This window comes from Chrysemys picta, chromosome 1 (genome assembly GCF_011386835.1).
Source record: "Chrysemys picta bellii isolate R12L10 chromosome 1, ASM1138683v2, whole genome shotgun sequence".
NCBI classification, from domain to species: Eukaryota; Metazoa; Chordata; order Testudines; family Emydidae; genus Chrysemys; species Chrysemys picta.
The window spans coordinates 274569176-274589652 of NC_088791.1; the positions used below are offsets into that span (position 1 = coordinate 274569176).

General features: G+C 44.0%; 1 protein-coding gene across 2 annotated transcripts; it reads right to left on the minus strand.

Annotated features, from left to right (window-relative positions):
- Positions 1–1043: 1043 nt before the first annotated feature.
- Positions 1044–19292, minus strand: CLN5 (CLN5 intracellular trafficking protein). 2 transcript variants are annotated; one of them, XM_065593279.1, is made up of 5 exons: positions 18955–19095; positions 16605–16644; positions 14987–15152; positions 13273–13498; positions 1044–5826 (listed from the first exon to the last, which is right to left on the minus strand). In XM_065593279.1, the coding sequence occupies exons 2-5, from the start codon at positions 16619–16621 to the stop codon at positions 5315–5317; spliced, it is 921 nt and encodes a 306-aa protein (XP_065449351.1). In that variant the 5' UTR covers positions 16622–16644; positions 18955–19095; the 3' UTR covers positions 1044–5314. The 2 variants fall into 2 exon arrangements, with proteins under 2 accessions (XP_065449351.1, XP_005283226.1); XM_005283169.5 differs by lacking the exon at positions 16605–16644 and having other exon boundaries at positions 18955–19292.
- Between the last annotated feature and the right edge of the window lie 1185 nt (positions 19293–20477).

Below are 20477 nucleotides of genomic sequence, written 5' to 3' on the forward strand. Positions count from 1 at the left end.
GGAGACAAATTGAAAGATCAAAGGGGAGGAAAGGCAGGGGTGGATAATGTGAGAGTCATCTATAACTGGTTGTTGGTTCTCAACCTCTCCCCTTTCCTGGGCAGTTCCATATAGAAGGAAGCCATCCTTTGCTAGAAGCTCCCTTAAGCTCAGGCAGAGCCAGTCAAGCTGTTCTCCTTGAGGCTCCTATAGGCTGGTAAGCAATGGAAGTGAGGAGAGATGTCCGCTGTTCCTCCCCCTAGTAACACACCTGATTTAAATATAAGAGTTTAAAAGTAATAGTGTACTGCTCAAGGAACACACTTTAAATTCATCCTTAAATACATATTTTTTTCTTAAACTGTCACCCTCAGTGGGCAATGGACTGGACACAGCTACTTTAAACCAAGTGATGTCCCACCTGATTGTGGCCTTCATGCCGCAATTTGAAAACATTATCTTATAGTTTAAAAGATAACCTTCAAAATGTTACCCAATGTAATTATTTCTATGTATAGCTTTAGACAATAGCTCTAAAATGTGTGAATTGCTCCTATTCATGCTAGAGTCTACTGAACATAGTTGGCACCACTAACTTTTATTTGCTAGTCTCTAGAGTAGAATCATCAAGCTAACTGTACTATTATTGGAGGCAGTGGCAGATACTGAGTGAAGCAGCTACTTTGGAATCAACATGCCCCACTCCAAACCTGCCCCCCGCCCCAAAATGCAGTGCTTCCATGTACCAAACATCAACTACTTGGGCTTGCAACCTCCTCCTATGGGCCACAAATTCTAGCTATCAGTCTCTAGTTTTTACTTGGCAAGTTCTGTAATACATTTCACTAATTGCCTTAAATTTTCTAGGTCTTCTACAATGTAAAATATACTGAATGTTAGGGGAAAGTGTAGTAATTGTAGCAGTCAGAGGGAGACGGTGCTGTATAATTCAGGTCTAACAGGAGCTCTTATAATCATACCCTGGCAGCTCTACCACCACTGCTATGTTAGCATATTCCATAGCAGAGTGTTCATTTACATAAAAGGAATAATGCTACCCACTGTTATTAAACCAAATATTTTAATATTTATTAACAATTTACAAGTTTTGATGTTGTTTCTGTAATCAGTCACTTGTTCCAAATGTTATGCTTATAAGAAGCACCCAGGATCTTTTTCAGGGGAAAAGGCAATACGCTGCGTTTATTGGAGATACAATTAGCATATGCATTCAATCTCTCACACACACACACACACACACACACCCCCACACACCAATCGATGTTATAGTTACCAGTCCAGAGTCCGGAGCAACCTAGCGGCCAGCTAGGTTGATGACGGGTAGGGAGGAGCTGGGTTCTGTTGATGACAGGTAGGGAGGAGCTGGGTTCTGGTGGTCGCAACACGATCCTCTGGGGAAGTCTTGGCAGGACAAACCCAAAGTTTCATGGCAAAGCACCCTGTTTATATAATAATATTTCTTCATTGGGACCAATGAGTTTTGCACCGTCATGCTGTACTCTATCGCCGTTTGACGAGTGCTTGTTTTCTTAAATTGTTCTTCTCATCTTTATCTTGGTTCCTTCATCAGTCTCTGGGGGAGTTACCCCATGCTGGTTTTGATCATAGCTATCTTGTCCCGATTGACGACTCTAAAGATGAAGCAGGCACCTATCAATCTGCCCTCCTTTGACATCTCAATAGGGGCGTGTTGCAATCTCCTGGCACCTTTACATCTGTTCTTGGTTCCTCCCAAGAACACCTGGTCTGGTGATGGCCTTCACACTTATCTTCTAACACACACTTTCCTCATTCACACACAAAACAGGATTGATTTACACAGAACATTTGAACAGGAACATCAAATTGCAATGCAAGAGAAAACAATCATTGCATTCTTTTACTTATTTCAAAATGCTAATTTTAAACCTACAACAAAGTGGTGACCCTAAAGGTCTAGTACTGCCTTGAAATCAGCTTCAGACACAAGATTCTGGCTGATGCATCTTTACCAATGGCACACTGGGCCATTCCTTTCTGGTTTCAGAAAGGGTGGCTGGCAGAATATAACCAAATCATATCATGCATCAATACATATAATACATGCTTCATTCTAAATTATACAAAATACAACCATACAATCCTAGTACTACACAAACCGACTGCAAGCTCAAATTAGATGTGCTTATTCCTCTTCCATCAATACCCATCACCTCAGCAGGTTACCAACAGCCAAGTGTTCAGCCGCTAACTCCCTAGAACCATAGTCAGAGTTTGCACACTTAAAAAAGATGATGCAGCTGCAAGGTGTTAGACTGGAAACAGTGCCCTAGCTATTAAAGAATTACAGCTGTAAAAGCTTCTCTACAGTCACTGGCAAATCCAGAGCTGCAGAGGACCTACTGCTGGATATCCCAAAATAATGGTCTGATCCCATTTAATACTCACTGCTCTAACTGGAATGGTACTTTTAATGCAGGTATCTGTCCACTGCAGCCTGTGTAGTCAGTGACGTGCATATTAAGCAGGCTATTAAAAAGCACTAGTACCTTTTAATACTTATAAAAAATAATGTTAAATAAGATTTATCAATATTTTAGCTAAATATGGCTCCTACAGCTCTCTTCAAGAGAATCCATCTCTTGCATATGAAAAATACTTAAGTATAATACCTTTAAAAAAGCCATACAAGTGCTGTGGTCCTTAGGACTATGGTACATTGATCTTGATCTTATTTATGCCTAAATCAGGCTTTTTTTTTAAAGAATTATGTTAGAATTTAAGTAGTAAGATTATGAATTAAGACTTCTAGCAGTACTCTGACAGCCACTAATAACTGTACCTATTCTTGAAGGTGTTGTGGGTTCTTTTACAAAAATGAATTAATGCTCTTTTGTTTCATATTTTTTAACTCTGTGAATATGGATTTTTGAAGGCATCACAGCTGGCCAAATTCCTTCACAACCAGCAAGCTTAAGTGGAAATAAATCTCAAGCAAAGACCTGAAAAATCTCATTTAGTTTGGGTTAAATTGAGAAGAAAATAATCATTACTATAGCCTTTTGATGGTGAAGGACCCTAGCAGGGGCCATGGAGTACCATTTAAAGTGTGTATGTGGGGGGTGTCAGAGATTTCTCCGCTCTCAGGTGCCCCTCTACCTACTCTTTCCCCTCCCCCCACCTCCCGCCTTATCACACTGAACCATGATCCCCACCCTGTCCAATCTGAGTGAATAGCATTGAGACCCTGTGTGTAAGGTCGCAGCTCCATTCACGTGCAGCCCAGCCACCCCTCCGTCATGAGCAAGTGGAGTTGTGACTTGGCCACTCACATTTGGTCTAGCCAAAAGTGGTTGGGCTATGGCCTCGGTGGCCCTCCTCACTCCCCAGAGCATAAGAACGGCCGTACCGGGTCAGACCAAAGGTCCATCTAGCCCAGTATCCTGTCTACCGACAGTGGCCAATGCCAGGTGTCCCAGAGGGAGTGGACCTAACAGGCAATGATCAAGTGATCTCTCTCCTGCCATCCATCTCCATCCTCTGACAAACAGAGGCTAGGGACACCATTCCTTACCCATCCTAGCTAATAGCCATTAATGGACTTAACCACCATGAATTAATCCAGTTTTCTCTTTTAAATGCTGTTATAGTCCTAGCCTTCACAACTTCCTCAGGTAAGGAGTTCCACAAGTTGACTGTGCGCTGCATGAAAAAGAACTTCCTTGTATTTGTTTTAAACCTGCTGCCTATTAATTTCATTTGGTGACCCCTAGTTCTTGTATTATGGGAATAAGTAAATAACTTTTCCTTATCCACTTTCTCCACATCACTCATGATTTTATATACCTCTATCATATCCCCCTTTAGTCTCCTCTTTTCCAAGCTGAAGAGTCCTAGCCTCTTTAATCTCTCCTCAGATGGGACCCGTTCCAAACCCCTAATCATTTTAGTTGCCCTTTTCTGAACCTTTTCTAGTGCCAGTATATCTTTTTTGAGATGAGACCACATCTGTACGCAGTATTCGAGATCTGGGCGTACCATCGATTTTATATAAGGGCAATAATATATTCTCAGTCTTATTCTCTATCCCCTTTTTAATGATTCCTAACATTCCTAACATCCTGTTTGCTTTTTTGACTGCCTCTGCACACTGCGTGGACATCTTCAGAGAACTATCCACGATAACTCCAAGATCTTTTTCCTGACTTATAGCTAAATTAGCCCCCATCATATTGTATGTATAGTTAGGGTTATTTTTTCCAATGTGCATTACTTTACATTTATCCACATTAAATTTCATTTGCCATTTTGTTGCCCAATCACTTAGTTTTGTGAGATCTTTTTGAAGTTCTTCACAGTCTGCTTTGGTCTTAACTATCTTGAGCAGTTTCATATCATCTGCAAACTTTGCCACCTCACTGTTTACCCCTTTCTCCAGATCATTTATCAATAAGTTGAATAGGATTGGTCCAAGGACTGACCCTTGGGGATCACCACTAGTTACCCCTCTCCATTCTGAGAATTTACCATTAATTCCTACCCTTTGTTCCCTGTCTTTTAACCAGTTCTTAATCCATGAAAGGACCTTCCCTTTTATCCCATGACAGCTTAATTCACGTAAGAGCCTTTGGTGAGGGACCTTGTCAAAGGCTTTCTGGAAATCTAAGTACACTCTGTCCACTGGATCCCCCTTGTCCACATGTTTGTTGATCCCTTCAAAGAACTCTAATAGATTAGTAAGACACGATTTCCCTTTACAGAAACCATGTTGACTATGGGCCCTAGCATGATTTGTGTTGGCTAGTCAGTTCCAATCCTTCTTTAATTTGTGTAAGAGACTTACGTTGGATCTGAGGGGAGCCAGCCTTATCTGTGCTTTGTTTAGTAATTCTGGTAAGGTGTCAGGCTGTCCAAAGGCAAAACAAAAATAAACAACACCACCGCCACCACCTTCTAACAAAGGAGTCATCAGCATGACAGCTGTAATCTACCAACAACTCTCAACCCATTTCCATGTCTGCTGACTTCATCATGTTCCAGGACAACTGGTCCCAGTTCCATCAAATATGAAATGTACAGTGTTCCAATGGGTAGAAGGTACATTTTTTGATGGAGTCAAGCTAGCAAGCCACTGTGTCTGCTGGTAACCAGCTCCTGTAGACTCCCCTCTTTAAGAAGAAGCAGATGACTTGCAACCATGTGGCCAATGACAGGTCCAAACCCCTTGAGAATTCTGGGGCTGTAATGCAGCTAGCAAGAAAGGGGACTCTTTCTTCACCCAAGGCAGGGCAGAACAGTCAATGAATATCCACAGAACCTACACCTAATGAAATAATTACAAACCAACCCATGTATTGTCTTCATTAGGTAAAGGGATCTCTTCATAAGTTATTTTGATGTAAGGGAACTTTATAGGTAAAAGCCAGTAGTCTAAGTTGTAAAAAAGGTAAAACTGGTGGTTTAAGACAACCTGATCTACTATTTTTAAGACATTTAAGAAGAACTCTTCAATAGACTGATGAGATTTGAATGGATAGTAGAAATCTCTTATGGCTGCAGCCACTGTCTTGTTTCCTAGAGGTCCAAAAATAGATGTTTCATTCCCCAAATAAATGGGTTCTCCGGTAAACAAAGTAATGCTGGTATAATTTGTTTGTATCTTATTAAATACAGCCCCTAAATCGGCCAACTTCTGATATGTTCTTAATATAAATTTCGAGCATTCATAAGATTCAAACCACACTACTGCATGCTTGTCAGGACTTGCTCGAACTGTCCAGGTTTCATAGTATATCCCAGTTTCGTTGTCATATTGTACCCATTTTGCCATTTGGTTAAACATTGTTCCTGTAAAAAATAGAAATAGGATATGTCCATAAGCATTATGGAAAACAATACTGACAAATCCATGCAATTCATAGATTACAAGGCTAGAAGGGACCCTTGTGATCATCTAGTTTGACCTCGTGTATAACACAGGCCATAGAACTTCCCCAAAATAATTCACGATGAGCATGCCTTTTAGAAAAACATCCAAACGTCATTTAAAAATGGCCAGTGCTGGAGAATTCACCACAACCCTTGATAAATTGTTCCAATGGTTAATTAGCTATGATTTTGTCATGGAGGTTGTAGAAGTCATGGAATCCTTGACTTCCAAAGACCTCTATGACTTCAGCCCTGACGGCTGGGAGCTGCAAGGTCCTGCTGCCTCCCGCAGCGGCAGGGAGCTGTGAGGTACTCACCACCTGAGGCAGTGGGTCCCCAAGCTCTGAGCCGCCATGGGCAGCGGGGGCACCCCGCAGCTTCCCGCAGCTGGGGAGGGGGCAGGGGGACCCTGCAGCTCTCTGCCCCACGGGTGGTGGGGTCCCAGAGCTCCTAGCCACCCTACAGCTGCCCAGCCCCTTCCCATTTTATCATGGATATTTTTAGTAACAGTCAGGGACAGATCATGGGCTTCTGTGAATTTTTCTTCATTGCCCCTGACCTGTCTGTGAGTTTTACTAAAAATATTCATACAAAATCTTAGCCTTATTAATTACCATCACTGTTAAAAATTTACACCTTATTTCCAGTCTGAATTTGTCTAACTTAAACTTCCAGCCATTGGATTATGTTACACCTCTCTCTGCTAGACTGAAGAGCCTGTTATTAAACATTTATTCCCTTTGTCATCCCTTAACTTTCTCTTTGTTAAGCTAAATAGATTGACCTTTTTGAGTCTATTACTATCAGGCACGTTTTCTAATCCTTTAATCATTCTCATGGCTCTTCTCTGAACTCTCCAATTTGTCGACATCCTTCTTGAATTGTGGGCGCCAGAACTGGACACAGTATTCCAGTAGTGATCACACCAGTGCCAAATACAGAGATAGAATACAGGGATATAGACAGAGATAAAATATAGGGTTATAAAAATAGTGGTTCCACTATTTATTCATCTTAGGATTGCATTAGCTCTTTTGATCACAGCATCACACGGGGAGCTCACATTCAGCTGTTTATCCACCATGACCCCAAATCTTTTCCGGTGTCACCGCTTCCCTCATCATGTAAGTACAGCCTCCATTCTTTGTTCCTAGATGTATACATTTACATTTAGCCATATTAAAACACACATTGTTTGCTTGCACACACTTTCCTAAGCAATTCAGATCAGTCCGAATCAGTGACCTGTCTTCATTATTTATCACTCCCGCTATTTTTGTGTCATCTACAAACTTTATCAGTGATGATTTCATGTTTTCTTCCAGGTAACTGATAAAAATATTAAATAGTGTAGGGCCATGAACCTATCCCTGTGGTATCCCATTGGAAACAGACTCACTCAATGATGATTTCCTGCTTATAATTATATTTTGAGACCTATCAACTAGACAATTTCTAATCAATTTAACGTGTGCCACATTAATTTTATATCATTCTAGTTTTTAATCAAAATGTCACATGGTGCCAAGTCACATGCCTTACACAACTCTAAGGGCTTGTCTTCACTACTGTGCTAAATCGTCCGCCGCTGCAGTCTTGCCTTTTCATATCTATTCAAAAGATCCTTTTCCTAGCCTGTTCCTTGATCACATCACCTCTCTCTTCCATCCCTCCACTGCATCCCCTTTCTCTATTGCATCAAATATAAGCTGCTGATTTTCACTTGTAAAGCCTTGAACTGTCTATCCCTACTCTACCTAGCCATCTGTCATTCACTAGCCTCTAATTGGCCCATGATGCCAGCATCCATCACTTACTTGTTAAATTTTCAAATAAGCCCCTGTGCTTTCTCCCATGCTGCCCCTCACTGTTTCAGAGGGACTCCCCATACACACCCAAAAAGCCACTTCATTGTTCTCCTTCAAATCCTTCCTTTAAAAAAGCACCTTTGCCCCAAACTTGACAACAGTTTGCTGAGACCACTGCCTATCATACTGACCAATATTGTCTCATTGTTTCCTTGTACTCCCATCTGTCTGTATCCACCTGTTTTCTCCTGTTTGTACTTAGATTGGAAGCTCTTTGGGGCAGGAACTGTCTTTTTGTACTGTGTCTGTACAGCACCTATAGCAATGGGGTCCTCCTGGGGCATAACTGGGGCTCCATAGCTGCAATTAAAAACAACAACAACCATCCTATTCTTTTATCACTGTTGGTTGAATTTTTGGAACTGCCTATGTTCAGGTTCATAATACAGCAAGTCATAAATCCTGTATTAACAACCACCCTGCCATTGTATGCTGCACAGAGAGGAATTTTAATTACACTTCATATTCTTGGAGTGTACTGCAGTATATATCGTGGGATAGCGTTTCCTTCTCTTCACAAGACTGGGATTTTTATCGTTAAATAAAAAACACTGGCTGCAACAAACAACTTATTAAAAGATTATGCACGAACTGGGCATGCAATTGAAATTATAAAATTATCTTCTTTACTTTTTTAATGTTTCAAAACACATGTCCTTACTAACAACTCTGTGCCCCTTTAAAATTATTTTCAAATATTACAAAATGTAAAATCACCAAAACTGGCACAAGCTACTCAAAAAACGTTCAAACCTACCCGCTGAAGAAATTCAACCCACACACGTTTCTTACTAAGTTAAGGTCTCAGGGAGTAAAAGTGCCATGCAGTATTTTCTGAAGGTCAACACACTCTGTCGTCAGAGCAAGGAAGAAAGTGATTTCCAGAGCATTCTCCTATCACAGTGAAAATACCAGAAAGCCACAATTGCACAAGAAATTCTGTGGTGTTAGGAGCCCAAAACTGCAGACTCTTGGTAGTGCTGATTTGCTTAGTTTTTGCAGGATTCGGCCCCAAGGTCATCAAGACCAAAACCTACAAGAAGGTCCTACAGAGGTCTGTCCTGGGTCTGACACTATTCAATATTTTCATTAATGATTTGGATGATGGAGTGGAGATTATGCTTATAAAATTTGTGGCTGGCACCAAGGGGGAAGGGTTGTAAACATTTTGGAGGACTGGATTAGAATTCAAAAATGATACTGATAGATTGCAGAATTGGTCTGAAATCAATAAGATGGAATTATCTAAAAAAAAAAGTGCAAAGTACTAAACTTCACAATTCAAATTCACAAATACAAAAATGAGCAATAACTGGGTAGGCAATAACACGGCAGACAAGGAGCTGGAGATTATACTATATCACAACTGAATATAAATCAACAATGGGACAATTGCAAAAAAAAGGTTATGTAATTTTGGGACATATTAACAAGGTGTCATATACAAGACCTGGAAGGTAATTGTTCCATTCTACTCAGCTCTGGTGGGGCCTCAGCTGGAGTACTGCTTCCAGTTTTGCGCAGCACACTTTAGATAGATATGTACAAATTGGAGAAAGTCCAAAGAGAGCAACAAAAACGATAAAAGGTTTAGAAAACCTGATCTGTGAAGAAAGGTTGAAAGAACTGATAGTCCTGGGGAAGTTCTGCACAACTGCGGCGCAGCAGAAAAATCCACAAAGAGATTCTCTTTGCTTCCTTGCAGAAAATAGTTTCTGTGGGGAAGCAAAAAGAAGCTGCACCAGTACTCACTCATCCCTCCCTGGAAGCTCAGATGCCTCTGTTCTGTCACTGGGAGAAGGGGGGATCTGGGATGTCCTGGCCGCCCAGGGACATTAGTCTCAACTGGGGGAGGAGACGGGGGAAGGACGAAGATGCAGTTCCCCCTTCCCTGCACGGAGCAGCCAGGGCTAGGTCAGATCAAACCCCAGAAACTTCCCCTGGCTGCAGGAAGCTCTGCACCATGTGTATGTGTGTGTGTGTGTGTCTGGATGCGGGGGTCCAGGTCATCCCACTGAACAGCTGCACCCTGACCCCCCCCCAGGCACCACTCTCTTCCCCCCCCCCCCACACTGAGCCCTAACCACCTTCCCCTGGACTCCCCTACAGAGTCCCATTCCCTTTGCATCCAGAACCCCGCACCAAGCTGCCTGCACCCAGATTGTGCCACACAGAACCCTGGTACTCTTGAGGGAATTCTGCACCAAAAAATTAAAATTTTGCAATGTTCTGCATATGGTGCGGGGGGGGGGGGGGTTGGGAGGAATGGGATTCAGTGTAGGGGGTTGGGTGCAGGAGGGATGGGGGGTGAAGCAGGGGGCTCAGGGCAGGGTGTAGTAAGAGGAGGCCCTGAGATATAAACCTTGGTATCAGAGGCCCGGTGTGAGGCCTAAGGCCTGAACTAAAGTAATGGTCATGACTTTGCTAACATAAAGCAAAGTTAAGCCGTGAGCCAGAGGGAGGCCCTGCTCACAGAAGCTGGCAAGGAAAGGGATGATGCTGCAAAAAGAGACATACCTAAAAGGTACTGAACACCAGATATCAGAACATTCGCATACTTGTACATTCCACACTCAAGGAACAAGCCGACCCATCCCAATGACAGGGGCAAAAGGGTAAAATGATGGATAGAGTTGTTTTGATCAAACCAACATGTACAAGGTGAGAGGCGGCACCTTACTACGTAGAGGGGTTGTACCTTGCTACGTAGAGGGGTTGCACCTCAATACGTCAGCAGTGATGTGTAACTTGTTTATCCTGTGTATAAAAATGTATCCCTGGGGTGGTGTCTTTGTCCGGCCACGGGGGGGCAGTGGAAAGTCCTGCCACTGAGCCGGGTCCTTGCCAAGAGGCACTTTCTCGTAGTATGCCCGGTAGACTAAGTAATCTACAGGGAACTGCCATTGTGTCCGAGATTGCAATAAACCTACTCGACGTGGCTTTGCATCTTACTAGACTCTGTGGTTATTGGGGGTTCTCTTCGGGTCTGATGGGTCAGCTACCTGCGCAGAGCTGGGGCAGCACACAGAGGGAACACGCACGCAGCCGAGTGATATCAACAGGAGAAAGCAGAGCACCACACTGGTAGCATCTGGGGTGCAGGACGGGGCTCAAGGCAGAGGGTTGGGGTGCAGGAGGGGTTTGGGGTGCAGGCTCCAGCCCGGTACCGCTTACCTTGAGCGACTCCGGGGTGGCAGCGGCGCACAGCGGGGCTAAGGCAGGCTCCGTGCCTGCCCTGGCCCCGCGTCGCTCCCGGAAGTGGCTCCTGGAGGGTGGTTAACTGCACGCTGCCCTCGCCTGCAGGTACCACCCCCGAAGCTCTCATTGGCCACTGTTTCCCGTTCCCGGCCAATGGGAGCTGCGGAGGGCAGTGCCTGCGCAGAGCCCTCAGCCTCCCCTCCTCCAGGGACCACAGGGACGTGGTGTCGGCCGCTTCCGGGAGCAGCACAGGGCCAGGGCAGGCAGGGAGCCTGGCTTAGCCTTGCTGCGCCACGGGGCTGGCAGTTCCGCAGGATGGATTGAATGCCCTGATGGGCTGGATCCGGACCGCGGGCCATAGTTTGCCCTCCCCTGCACTAAGTAGTAATGACCACAATACAATTAGATTCAACATCCAATGGGGAAGTCAGGTACCAAAACCCAACATAATTACACTGCACTTTAGAAAGGAATATTTCAATAAAAAGGAGGAGACTAGTCAAAAATGCCCTGAAGTCAAAAGTAAAGGCAGTTAAATCCTTAGATATGGCATAAGGAAACAATAGCAGAGTCTCAGAAGGAATATATCCCTCGGCCCGCGCAGCTTCCTGCAGCCCCCATTGGCCTGGGACGGCGAACCGTGGCCAGTGGGAGCCACAATCGGCTGAACCAGTGAACGTGACAGGTAAACAAACTGGCCTGGCCCACGAGGGTGCTTACCCTGGCGAGCCGCGTGCCAAAGGTTGCTGATCCCTGAATTAGGAAGTAAGAGGCCATCAATGGGCGGGGGCAGATTATCCCACATCTCCCTACTGTAGGTTTTTTGCACCTGCTTCTGAAGCACCTGTTGCTGACCATTGTCAGAGATAGGAAATTGGAGTAGATAGACCATGGACCTGATCCTGTCTGGCAATTTCTATCTACACCCAATTTGCACATGTACATATGATTATAAAAGACACATGGTAAGAGAGATTCAGGTCAAAGATGTATGAGTGTCATCAACATGCTGCAGCAGTACAACCCAAACCATCTGACTTTCTCCCCAAGCAGATTCACTTATGTGCCAGAGAACAGGGAAAATGGAATGGAGTCAAGGATTACACTTCACAAAAGTCCCTTGGGAAAATGAGCAACCTGCCAAAACTACACTATAGCATCTCCCCAAGAGGAAAGTACCTCACAAGTAATATTCTAACCACTCCCACTAGGACCCACAGGAAAGGTCAAAAATACATTATGATCAACAGTACCAGAGGCTACCAACAGATCTGAAAGAACTGGTGTGGACGTCTGATCAATATGGAGGAGGCCCACGTATTTAGTAAGTTACGGCTCTGTCACGTTATATGGGCTGCTTTTTATTTCTTAGCAGCATCAGACAGATGGAATCTGCAGACTCAAAGGTTGAGGTGCCAAACTGATGAAAATGGAAGGGAACTTAGGTAGAATAACACATCACGTTAGCATTTGAAACACATAGGTCTGTAGTTTTAATCTGATTTTCGCTGCTTAGAAAGGAAAGCAGCCTGTAGAGTGTGCCAGAGCCTTAGCAGGCTAGATGAGCATACTGAATACTTCTATACATGTTATTTAAAAGGCAGCAGATTCTTGTATGAGCTTTGCATGCAATTTGTTCAGTATTTATTCTAGCATTTCAGTTTCACATTGAGGAGCTGTGATGAGTCCATAATGTAGATTGAACCAAGAAGCTATTTTGGTGAGCTATACAAAAAGACTAAGTATAATAAATACACCATTTGTCCTGCAATATGTGATAGATAGGCCTATTACTGCTACTGGGATTATTTGCAGTTTTATGATAAAACAGTTGGAAAAAAAAAAAAGATGAGTGACTGTCGCTGTTCTTGAGAGCATTTCCTGTTATGTCCTACTTATCAGTTCAAGAGCACAACACAATCTCTCAATTTTTTCCATTTAAAAATTCATCTGTCACTTCACAGCAGGAGGTTGTGTTCCAGCGCAAGTGTATAAAAAGAGGCTATTTTTACACTCAAAAGACTCCACTATTCTTGCAGAGGTGCTCATGTGACATACCAAGCAATTCTCACTTAACAGCATCTTTTTAGCATGGTTTGTTCAAAGGACAGTATTACCATATCACTTCCTATATTAAGAAAATTAGAAGAGTAATATTTCAATTTCAAATTAACAGCTTTAATCACTCTGCATTGCAAATGACTCACAAAAAGTAAGTGGAAAGATACTGTCTGACATGAATGTGATCCTGTCTTAGTACATTATGGTATTAGTCTCACCACAGGATTCTGAAATCTACCTGATATAGTGGTCACCAGAACCAAGGTCCCATTTTCCTTCCAGTGTACATCATCTATTCCTTCATAAAAGCATGCAGCTCCCTGATTACACCAGAATGGTGCATCCATGTCAGGCCGGAGATGTGGAAATGTGCAGTTCCCAAGCTGGAAGAGTTCATACCATTCCATTGTGTAGTTTTTGCCAGTTAGAGAGCTCTTGAAGCCAACAGCATCATGCATAATATTCTGAGGAAAGGTCATGAACACAAAGAAAAACAGTTTTGTAGGGCCAACTTCACTTTGCATTACTTACCTACTGTACAGTAGTTTAGAAAATAGGGTTCTGTAAAACGGGATGTACCACACTAAATTACACAAATATTGATTTATATCATACTTGTCTGTATCCTGCACCGACTTCCATTTGCAGCCTGTAGTAGTGGTAATTAGGAGTTAGATATTCAATCGGAGTTAGGCATCAAACTTCCTCTTATCTCTGCATATACCCCCTCCAACCTCCCAAATTGTGGACCAAGGATCAACAAATGAAGCTCCTTTTGTGGACCCAATCCTGTACAAAGTAATGTAAAACATTTGAAAACCTCAGTGTTGCCATCTACAAGCATTCAAAAATCACGAGTAAGGCCCAAAAAATCATGGAATTAACTTAAAACTCATGCTGTTAACAATAAGTGTTGGATTCAGTTTATTTGCCTTCTCATTTTTTACTCTCTAGAACAGTGGTTCTCAAACTAGGGCCGCCGCTTGTTCAGGGAAAGCCCCTGGCGGGCCGGGCCGATTTGTTTACCTGCCGTGTCTGCAGGTTTGGCCGATCACGGCTCCCATTGGCCGCGGTTCGTCACTCCAGGCCAATGGGGGCTGCAGGAAGGGCAGCCAGCACATCCCTCGGCCCGCGCCGCTTCCTACAGCGGCGAACGGGAGCCGCGATCAGCCAAACCTGCGGACGCGACAGGTAAACAAACCGGCCCGGCCCGCCAGGGGCTTTCCCTGAACAAGCGGCGGACCTAGTTTGAGAACCACTGCTCTAGAGTGCGCATATTTAAGCTTCCCTCTGCAACCATGACGGCTAGATATTTACTTTAAAAAAAAAACAGCTGAGATTCTGTTGCATTCACATGATTCCAGGAGCTGAGGCTTTAAGAGAAACACCATATATTGTGAGACTTGTAATAGAAGTCGAAAGAGTTGGCAACACTGTCAGTGAGTGATCCACAGGGCAGACTGCAGCTTGTTTTTCAGATCAGACAGATATCCATGTTCATACAAAATTTAATTCAAATCAGACTTTGTTTACTGTGAGATCTTACTTCTTCATTTTAAAAAACAAAGCTGCAGATGTATAAGATTAACAAGATCTTTCCTACACACTAGCCAGATATTTTGTCGTAAAGGACCAATTCAAAGTGTTCTTTGTAAGTGATGTTAAAGTCAATGCAAAAATGCAAATAAATACAAGTTAACGTACACACAATACATTTCCAATCCTTGGTATGTAAGGGCAAAAATACCACATCATGTTCTTTTCCTAATCTGTCTTGAATTACTCCCATAACTCTTGTTTCAAGGTTAGCAGTTTTCTAGCCCATAGCCTCCAATATTCCACACAACTATGCTTAAATATTATAATGAATGAAATCCTACTGTTGACATTTGCTGCTGAATTTAACTGATTTGAAACTAATACATTTTTGTTAAATGAAAACATCACCTTACCAAATGTCCAAGCAGATCCCCATATTTGAATTCCCACACTGGAGCTTGTAATCGATAGACTTCAATGACATCCTCATCCTTCATTGCTGGAATGGGACAGCCAGTAGGACAGAAAGTGTAACGAGCTTGACAATAGGGATCTGTTTTCGGACGGTAATCAAAACGCCTATGTTTAAAAACAAAAGCATGGAAAACTTTCTGTGTAGCTTCGGAGGAAAGGTAGGATGCCACAAAGACACTAATTTTAAGAGCCACTTTCCAAAACAGCCTCTAATGGCCTGATTTTTAGAAGTTCTGAATACCTGGAGCTCCCCTTCAAGTCAATGGGAGCTATGGGTGTGCAGCACCTTTAAAAGTCATAAGACCCCAACCCTGAAAACACGTACACAAATGAGTTAATGGGATTACTCAGGTGCATGTTTGTAGGACTGAGGCTTAAAATTGCATCTTCAATATGTGAGTGCAAATAATAACATTTAGATGTCTAATGTGGGAAACAATGTTAATTGCACTGTAATGTACTTGCACTCGCAAGTAACTTGCACACACTACACTGTGGTCACAAGATTAGAGGTTGGTTTAAGATCTGTTTCAAAATTTGGTCCCAAGGGCTTTTCTACATAGGAAATAGCTATTCTGGAATAACCATTCAGCAATAAATATTCCAGAATAGCACCCCTGTAGACACTATTTTGGAATAAAAGTGACTTTACTCCAAAATAATTACTCTCCTCACAAAGTGGAGTAATTATTCAGAAATGAGATCACTTTTATTCTGAAACAGAGTGTCGATAAAAGGGAGTTATTTTGGAATAGCTAAATTATACCACAACAGCTATTCTGGAATAATGATGCCAGTCAATTTCCCCCATATAAAGAAGGCCTAAGAATCTGAAATCCACACATTTCTTCCAGAGATTTTCAGCTCTCCCATTAAACCTCATTCTAGGTAATCATACCTTGTTTTCAAAATAACTGAAAAAACAGACTCTACATGTACAGTACTATCAATATAGAACATAAAACCATGATTTCTCCACTGCAAAAGTTCTCCAACGACCTTCAAATTCTACTCTAACTCATTCACTATATTTCACTTAGGTCCTGTTCCTCCTCACATTAAATTATAAACAGCATCCAAACACACAACTTAAATATTCTCCCCCCTCTTACAAGAGCAAGATATTAAATATGCTTATTTCAATAAAGATATGAGATGATCAGGCCTCTATATGCTTTATAAGGGTTGGTTTTGTTTCAACAAGTTTGAAATTATAGGGCCTAATTCTGCGCCCATTGAAGTCAACGGCAAACCCCCACTGACTTCAGTGGATGGAGGAACAATCCCTCAGTTACTATGTGTTTTGTTTCCTTTCTAGCATTCAGTAATCAGTCTTTGATACTAGGAACACACTGCCAGGTCCATCCCCCATACACTCATTAGATGTAATAGTTAACACCCTTCTCTACCCCCTCCCACAAGTCCTTCCCCACATAAGCCAGACAAAACTTCTACTTGTATTACTATCCCTTCTCCCCAAATCCTCCTACAATCACATGCACAATTCCATTTGTTTATTAAATGTACAGGCTATGGAGCAGGATTGAAACTTCCTACCAGACATAGAATTTCATCTGTGTTCAGTAGTAAGCTCCAGCTATAGAGGAAGGGAAAGAAATACAAAATTGAGTCCTAAATATTCTTCCACTGTAATTTTGATTGCAGAGTTTCTTTGAGGCTTTCGTATTTGTTAATTTAAAATAAAAAAAAAATCAACCAGATTAAAATTTGTTCTGTGGACTGCATATAGCTTAATACAATTAAATCAGTGAGACAACTCCTGGCATTAAAGTTAAGCATGTGTGTTTGCAGGACTGGAATCTTATGTATCTACCTTTAATAAAGTTAATTAGCTCACATGCATTAGAGAGAGAGAGAGCATATGTGTGAAAACATTTAACATATTTGGTTAACCAAAAACGGCTGCAGATGCTCAAAGGCCAACCTAGGAAAAACAAAAAGTGGCTATGCAAAAATATCACCTTCAACAGATCAGCTCCCTGCGTGTATTCAGAATCTTATCTTCTCACTTTATAACACTGAATATTTAATTTTAATTTAAATTAAAGAAAAAAATTCTATGGCACAATTAACTTCTGTTAGCACTGAAAATTCCATACAACCATAGAACAGGATTCTATATCGGTTCATGCATCAATAACGACTGTTAAATAAGTTACAATTACAAAATATTTTGACCTGATTTTCTGAGGCCTCAGGCACCTGCAGCTCCTGCTTACTACAATAAGAATTAAATTATAAAATTATGGCACTTATTACTGTTTGTGGCCAAGATCCACCAGTTAGAAAGAACACAGCTTGATTTTCAGATTCCAGGTCAAGTCTACAGGACCTATCCTCTTGTAAATTGAGAATTTGATATGATGCCACTGACAAACAAGGAATTACTCTGAATGACTTAAAAAAGAAGTCCCAAACTTTAATTATTATTATCACTATTAACATCTCATTATGTATAATAATGAAATGTGAGGATGGAGTCTACCAAACTAAAACAGGTATCAGAAAAAAGCAGGTGTCTCACTTAAACAGTCCTTTGGCAAACTAGATTTACTAATGTACTAGAACTAGTAAAAAAATTACTAAAATCGTTCAAGGAGTCCTGACACAGATGCTCCAATTTTTAAGGCACTTAAACAATACCCTTAGAAGATGGAAAATCATTGTAGAAAAGAAATCAATGGCGACCTCAACGTCTTTCATCACTCTGCAATTTTCAGGCTTGCTCTTGACTCATTACAAACTTCCTAATCTGGACTGGAATTTTGAAAGCAAAAACCAAAAAAGCCATCTTAATTAGTTACACAATATTTCACAAAACTTTTTGCCAACTCAAACCAGTGAAGCCCAATGACTTCCTGGAGTTATGAAACCTGTTTTCAGAGACTGCCCCTGGTTTTTTGTATTTGTTTAAGAATCTACCTTTTATAGGCAGAAAAAGGGAAGTAGTTGCAGTTTCTATGCTTAAACAGTTCAGAGATGGCTTGATTTATAATGTGCTGTACAGAAAAACATAAGAATGGCCATACTGGATCAGACCAATGGTCCATCTAGCCCAGGGGTCGGCAACCTCTGGCACGCGGCTCGCCAGGGTAAGCACCCTGGCAGACTGGGCCAGTTTGTTTACCTGCCACGTCGGCAGGTTCAGCCGATCGCGGCTCCCACTGGCTGTGGTTCGTCGTCCCAGGCCAATGAGGGCTGCGGGAAGCGGTGCGAGCGAGGTATGTGCTGGCCGCGGCTTCCTGCCACCCCCATTGGCCTGGAGTGGCAAACCGCGGCCAGTGGGAGCTGCGATCGGCCGAACCTGCCGACGCGGCAGGTAAACAAACTGGCCCGCCCCACCAGGGTGCTTACCCTGGCGAGCCGCGTGCCAGAGGTTGCCGACCCCTGATCTAGCCCAACTCGCTCATTCCCTCTGAAGCACCTGACATCAGCCACTGTAGGAGGACAGGATGCTGGGCTAGATGGACCATTGGTCTGACCCAGTATGGCCATTCTTAAGTTTTTTAAGGCTTTGACCAAAACTGCAACTTGCAAAATGTTACTCACTTGTATAGTCCCTACTGATACAAGTCAGCGCTTTGATTTCAAAAAGAGCTACTTGGACAGAGACTCCTCCTGGCTGTGTATCTATGATTAGCCACTTCTGCAATCAAATCCAGGGGTCACTGTAGTGCTGCAGGCTGCCACTCAACCTAGGCCTTTTTAACCGTGTGATCCCCTGAACAAGGAAGCTTTAAAATGATCTCTGGTTTACACACACTCACCCAAAGAGGAGAGGGAAAGAGGCTCTGAATTAAGTGTCTAAAACCCCAAAGTGGGAGTGATATATACACACACACACACAATGAGCCAGCCTTGCTTCCTGTGCAGGCTACTAACTCACCTGTAAGGCACAGGCCACTTGCGTTGTTGCTGGGGCTGGGATCCTGCAAGGGAGGCAGGCATCCCAACCACTAGCAGCAGCAACAGCAGCTCCCGGTGGCAACCGACCCCCATCCCTCAGCGCAGCCCCCGCGACAGCCCCTGGCCGCTGGTCCGGACGCCTGACCACAGTAAGCTGTCCCGGGTGGGGATGAAGCAGCTGACTGGAGTCTGCCCGTCACATGGGCTCCGTGACTCAGCCCTGGCAAGGGCGGGGGAATTACACTGCCTCGATTTTCCTTTCGTTTTCGGGTTCCTTTCCTTCCTCCTGGCTCAGGCTGCCGCCCGCTACCCGTCTCCACCACGTGGCTGGCTGGCTAAGTCGGGGGGCGGGGTTGTGGTTTGGGGACTGGGAGGGGAGGTAGCAGACTGAGCAGAGCGAGGGGCGGGGGGAGTGGCACCGTGCCCCTGCCGACTTGTTGGTCAGTCTTTGGGCATCCAGGGTGGTGGTGTGATGCACCAGCCGAGGGGAGGGGGGTCTGGTTGTATTATGGCTGTACCTTGCGTCGGCAGCCTGGCGCCGCTTTATTACTATTATTTTATTATTATTAATAATAATAATTTTGTATTTTATTAAAAGCTCAGCTGTGTGTGAGTCCCTCTTTCTTGGTGTTGGGGTGCATCTCTGGTGGTGGTGCACCTGCACCAGCGGGGGCTGCGAGGGGGGACACTTGAGGGGGGTTGTGTGGGGGAGGGGCACTGAGAGGTGTCGCCTAAGGGGGACCTCAGAGAGTGAGTGGGGCGGGGGAGGGGATATGGAGGCCCGGGCAATGTGATGGGGGAAATCCCGGGGGAGGGGCTAAAGGACCCTGTTTCGGGGGGAGAGTCTGAAATGGGGGGGGCAGAATCTTGGTCTAATGAAGGCTGTAGGTGGGGTATCTACGTTTTGAGGCAATGCAGGGGGAGCCTGGGGGGCGGACAGTGCAGCGCACTGGGGGGATTACACGTGGGGGTCTGGCTGGGCATTGGGGGGTTTATGGTGGCCCTGGCAGGGGTGGTGGGCTGTTAGAAGTCTGGTTGGCGGTGCTGCGGCGCAAAGGCAGGCTAGTCCCTACCTGTCCTGGCTCCGCACTGCGCCCTGGAAGCTGCCAGCAGCAGGTCCGGCTCCTACGCAAGGGGCCACAGGGCTCTGCGCGCTGCCCCCACCCCAAGCACCAGCTCCACACTCCTATTGGGCAGGAATTATAGTGGTGGTGCCTGTGTGGGAGAGCAGCACACAGAGCGGCCCACGCCTCTCTGCCTAAGAGCCGGACCGGCTGGCTGCTTCCAGGCGCAGCGCGGAGTCAGGACAGACAGGAAGCCTGCCTTAGCCCCCCTGCTGCGCCACTGACCTAAAGCTGCTGGAGGTAAGCCTGCGCTCCTGCTCCAGCCCTGAGCCTCCTCAAACCCAGAGCACCCTCCCACACTCTGAACTCCTCTTCCCCACCCCCCAGCTTGGAGCCCCCGCCTGCACCCCAAACCCCTCGTCCCTGGCTCTATCCCAGA

Bases quoted from the DNA above. Each gene is read 5' to 3' on its own strand.
- CLN5 (XM_005283169.5), bottom strand. From the start codon at position 19,067: ATGGGGGTCGGTTGCCACCGGGAGCTGCTGTTGCTGCTGCTAGTGGTT. The intron at 15,153-18,954 runs GTGAGTTAGTAG...TTTTAAACATAG, and splicing joins AAGTGGCCTGTGCCTTACAG to GCGTTTTGATTACCGTCCGA. The intron at 13,499-14,986 runs GTAAGGTGATGT...ACCTTTCCTCAG, and splicing joins GGGATCTGCTTGGACATTTG to AATATTATGCATGATGCTGT.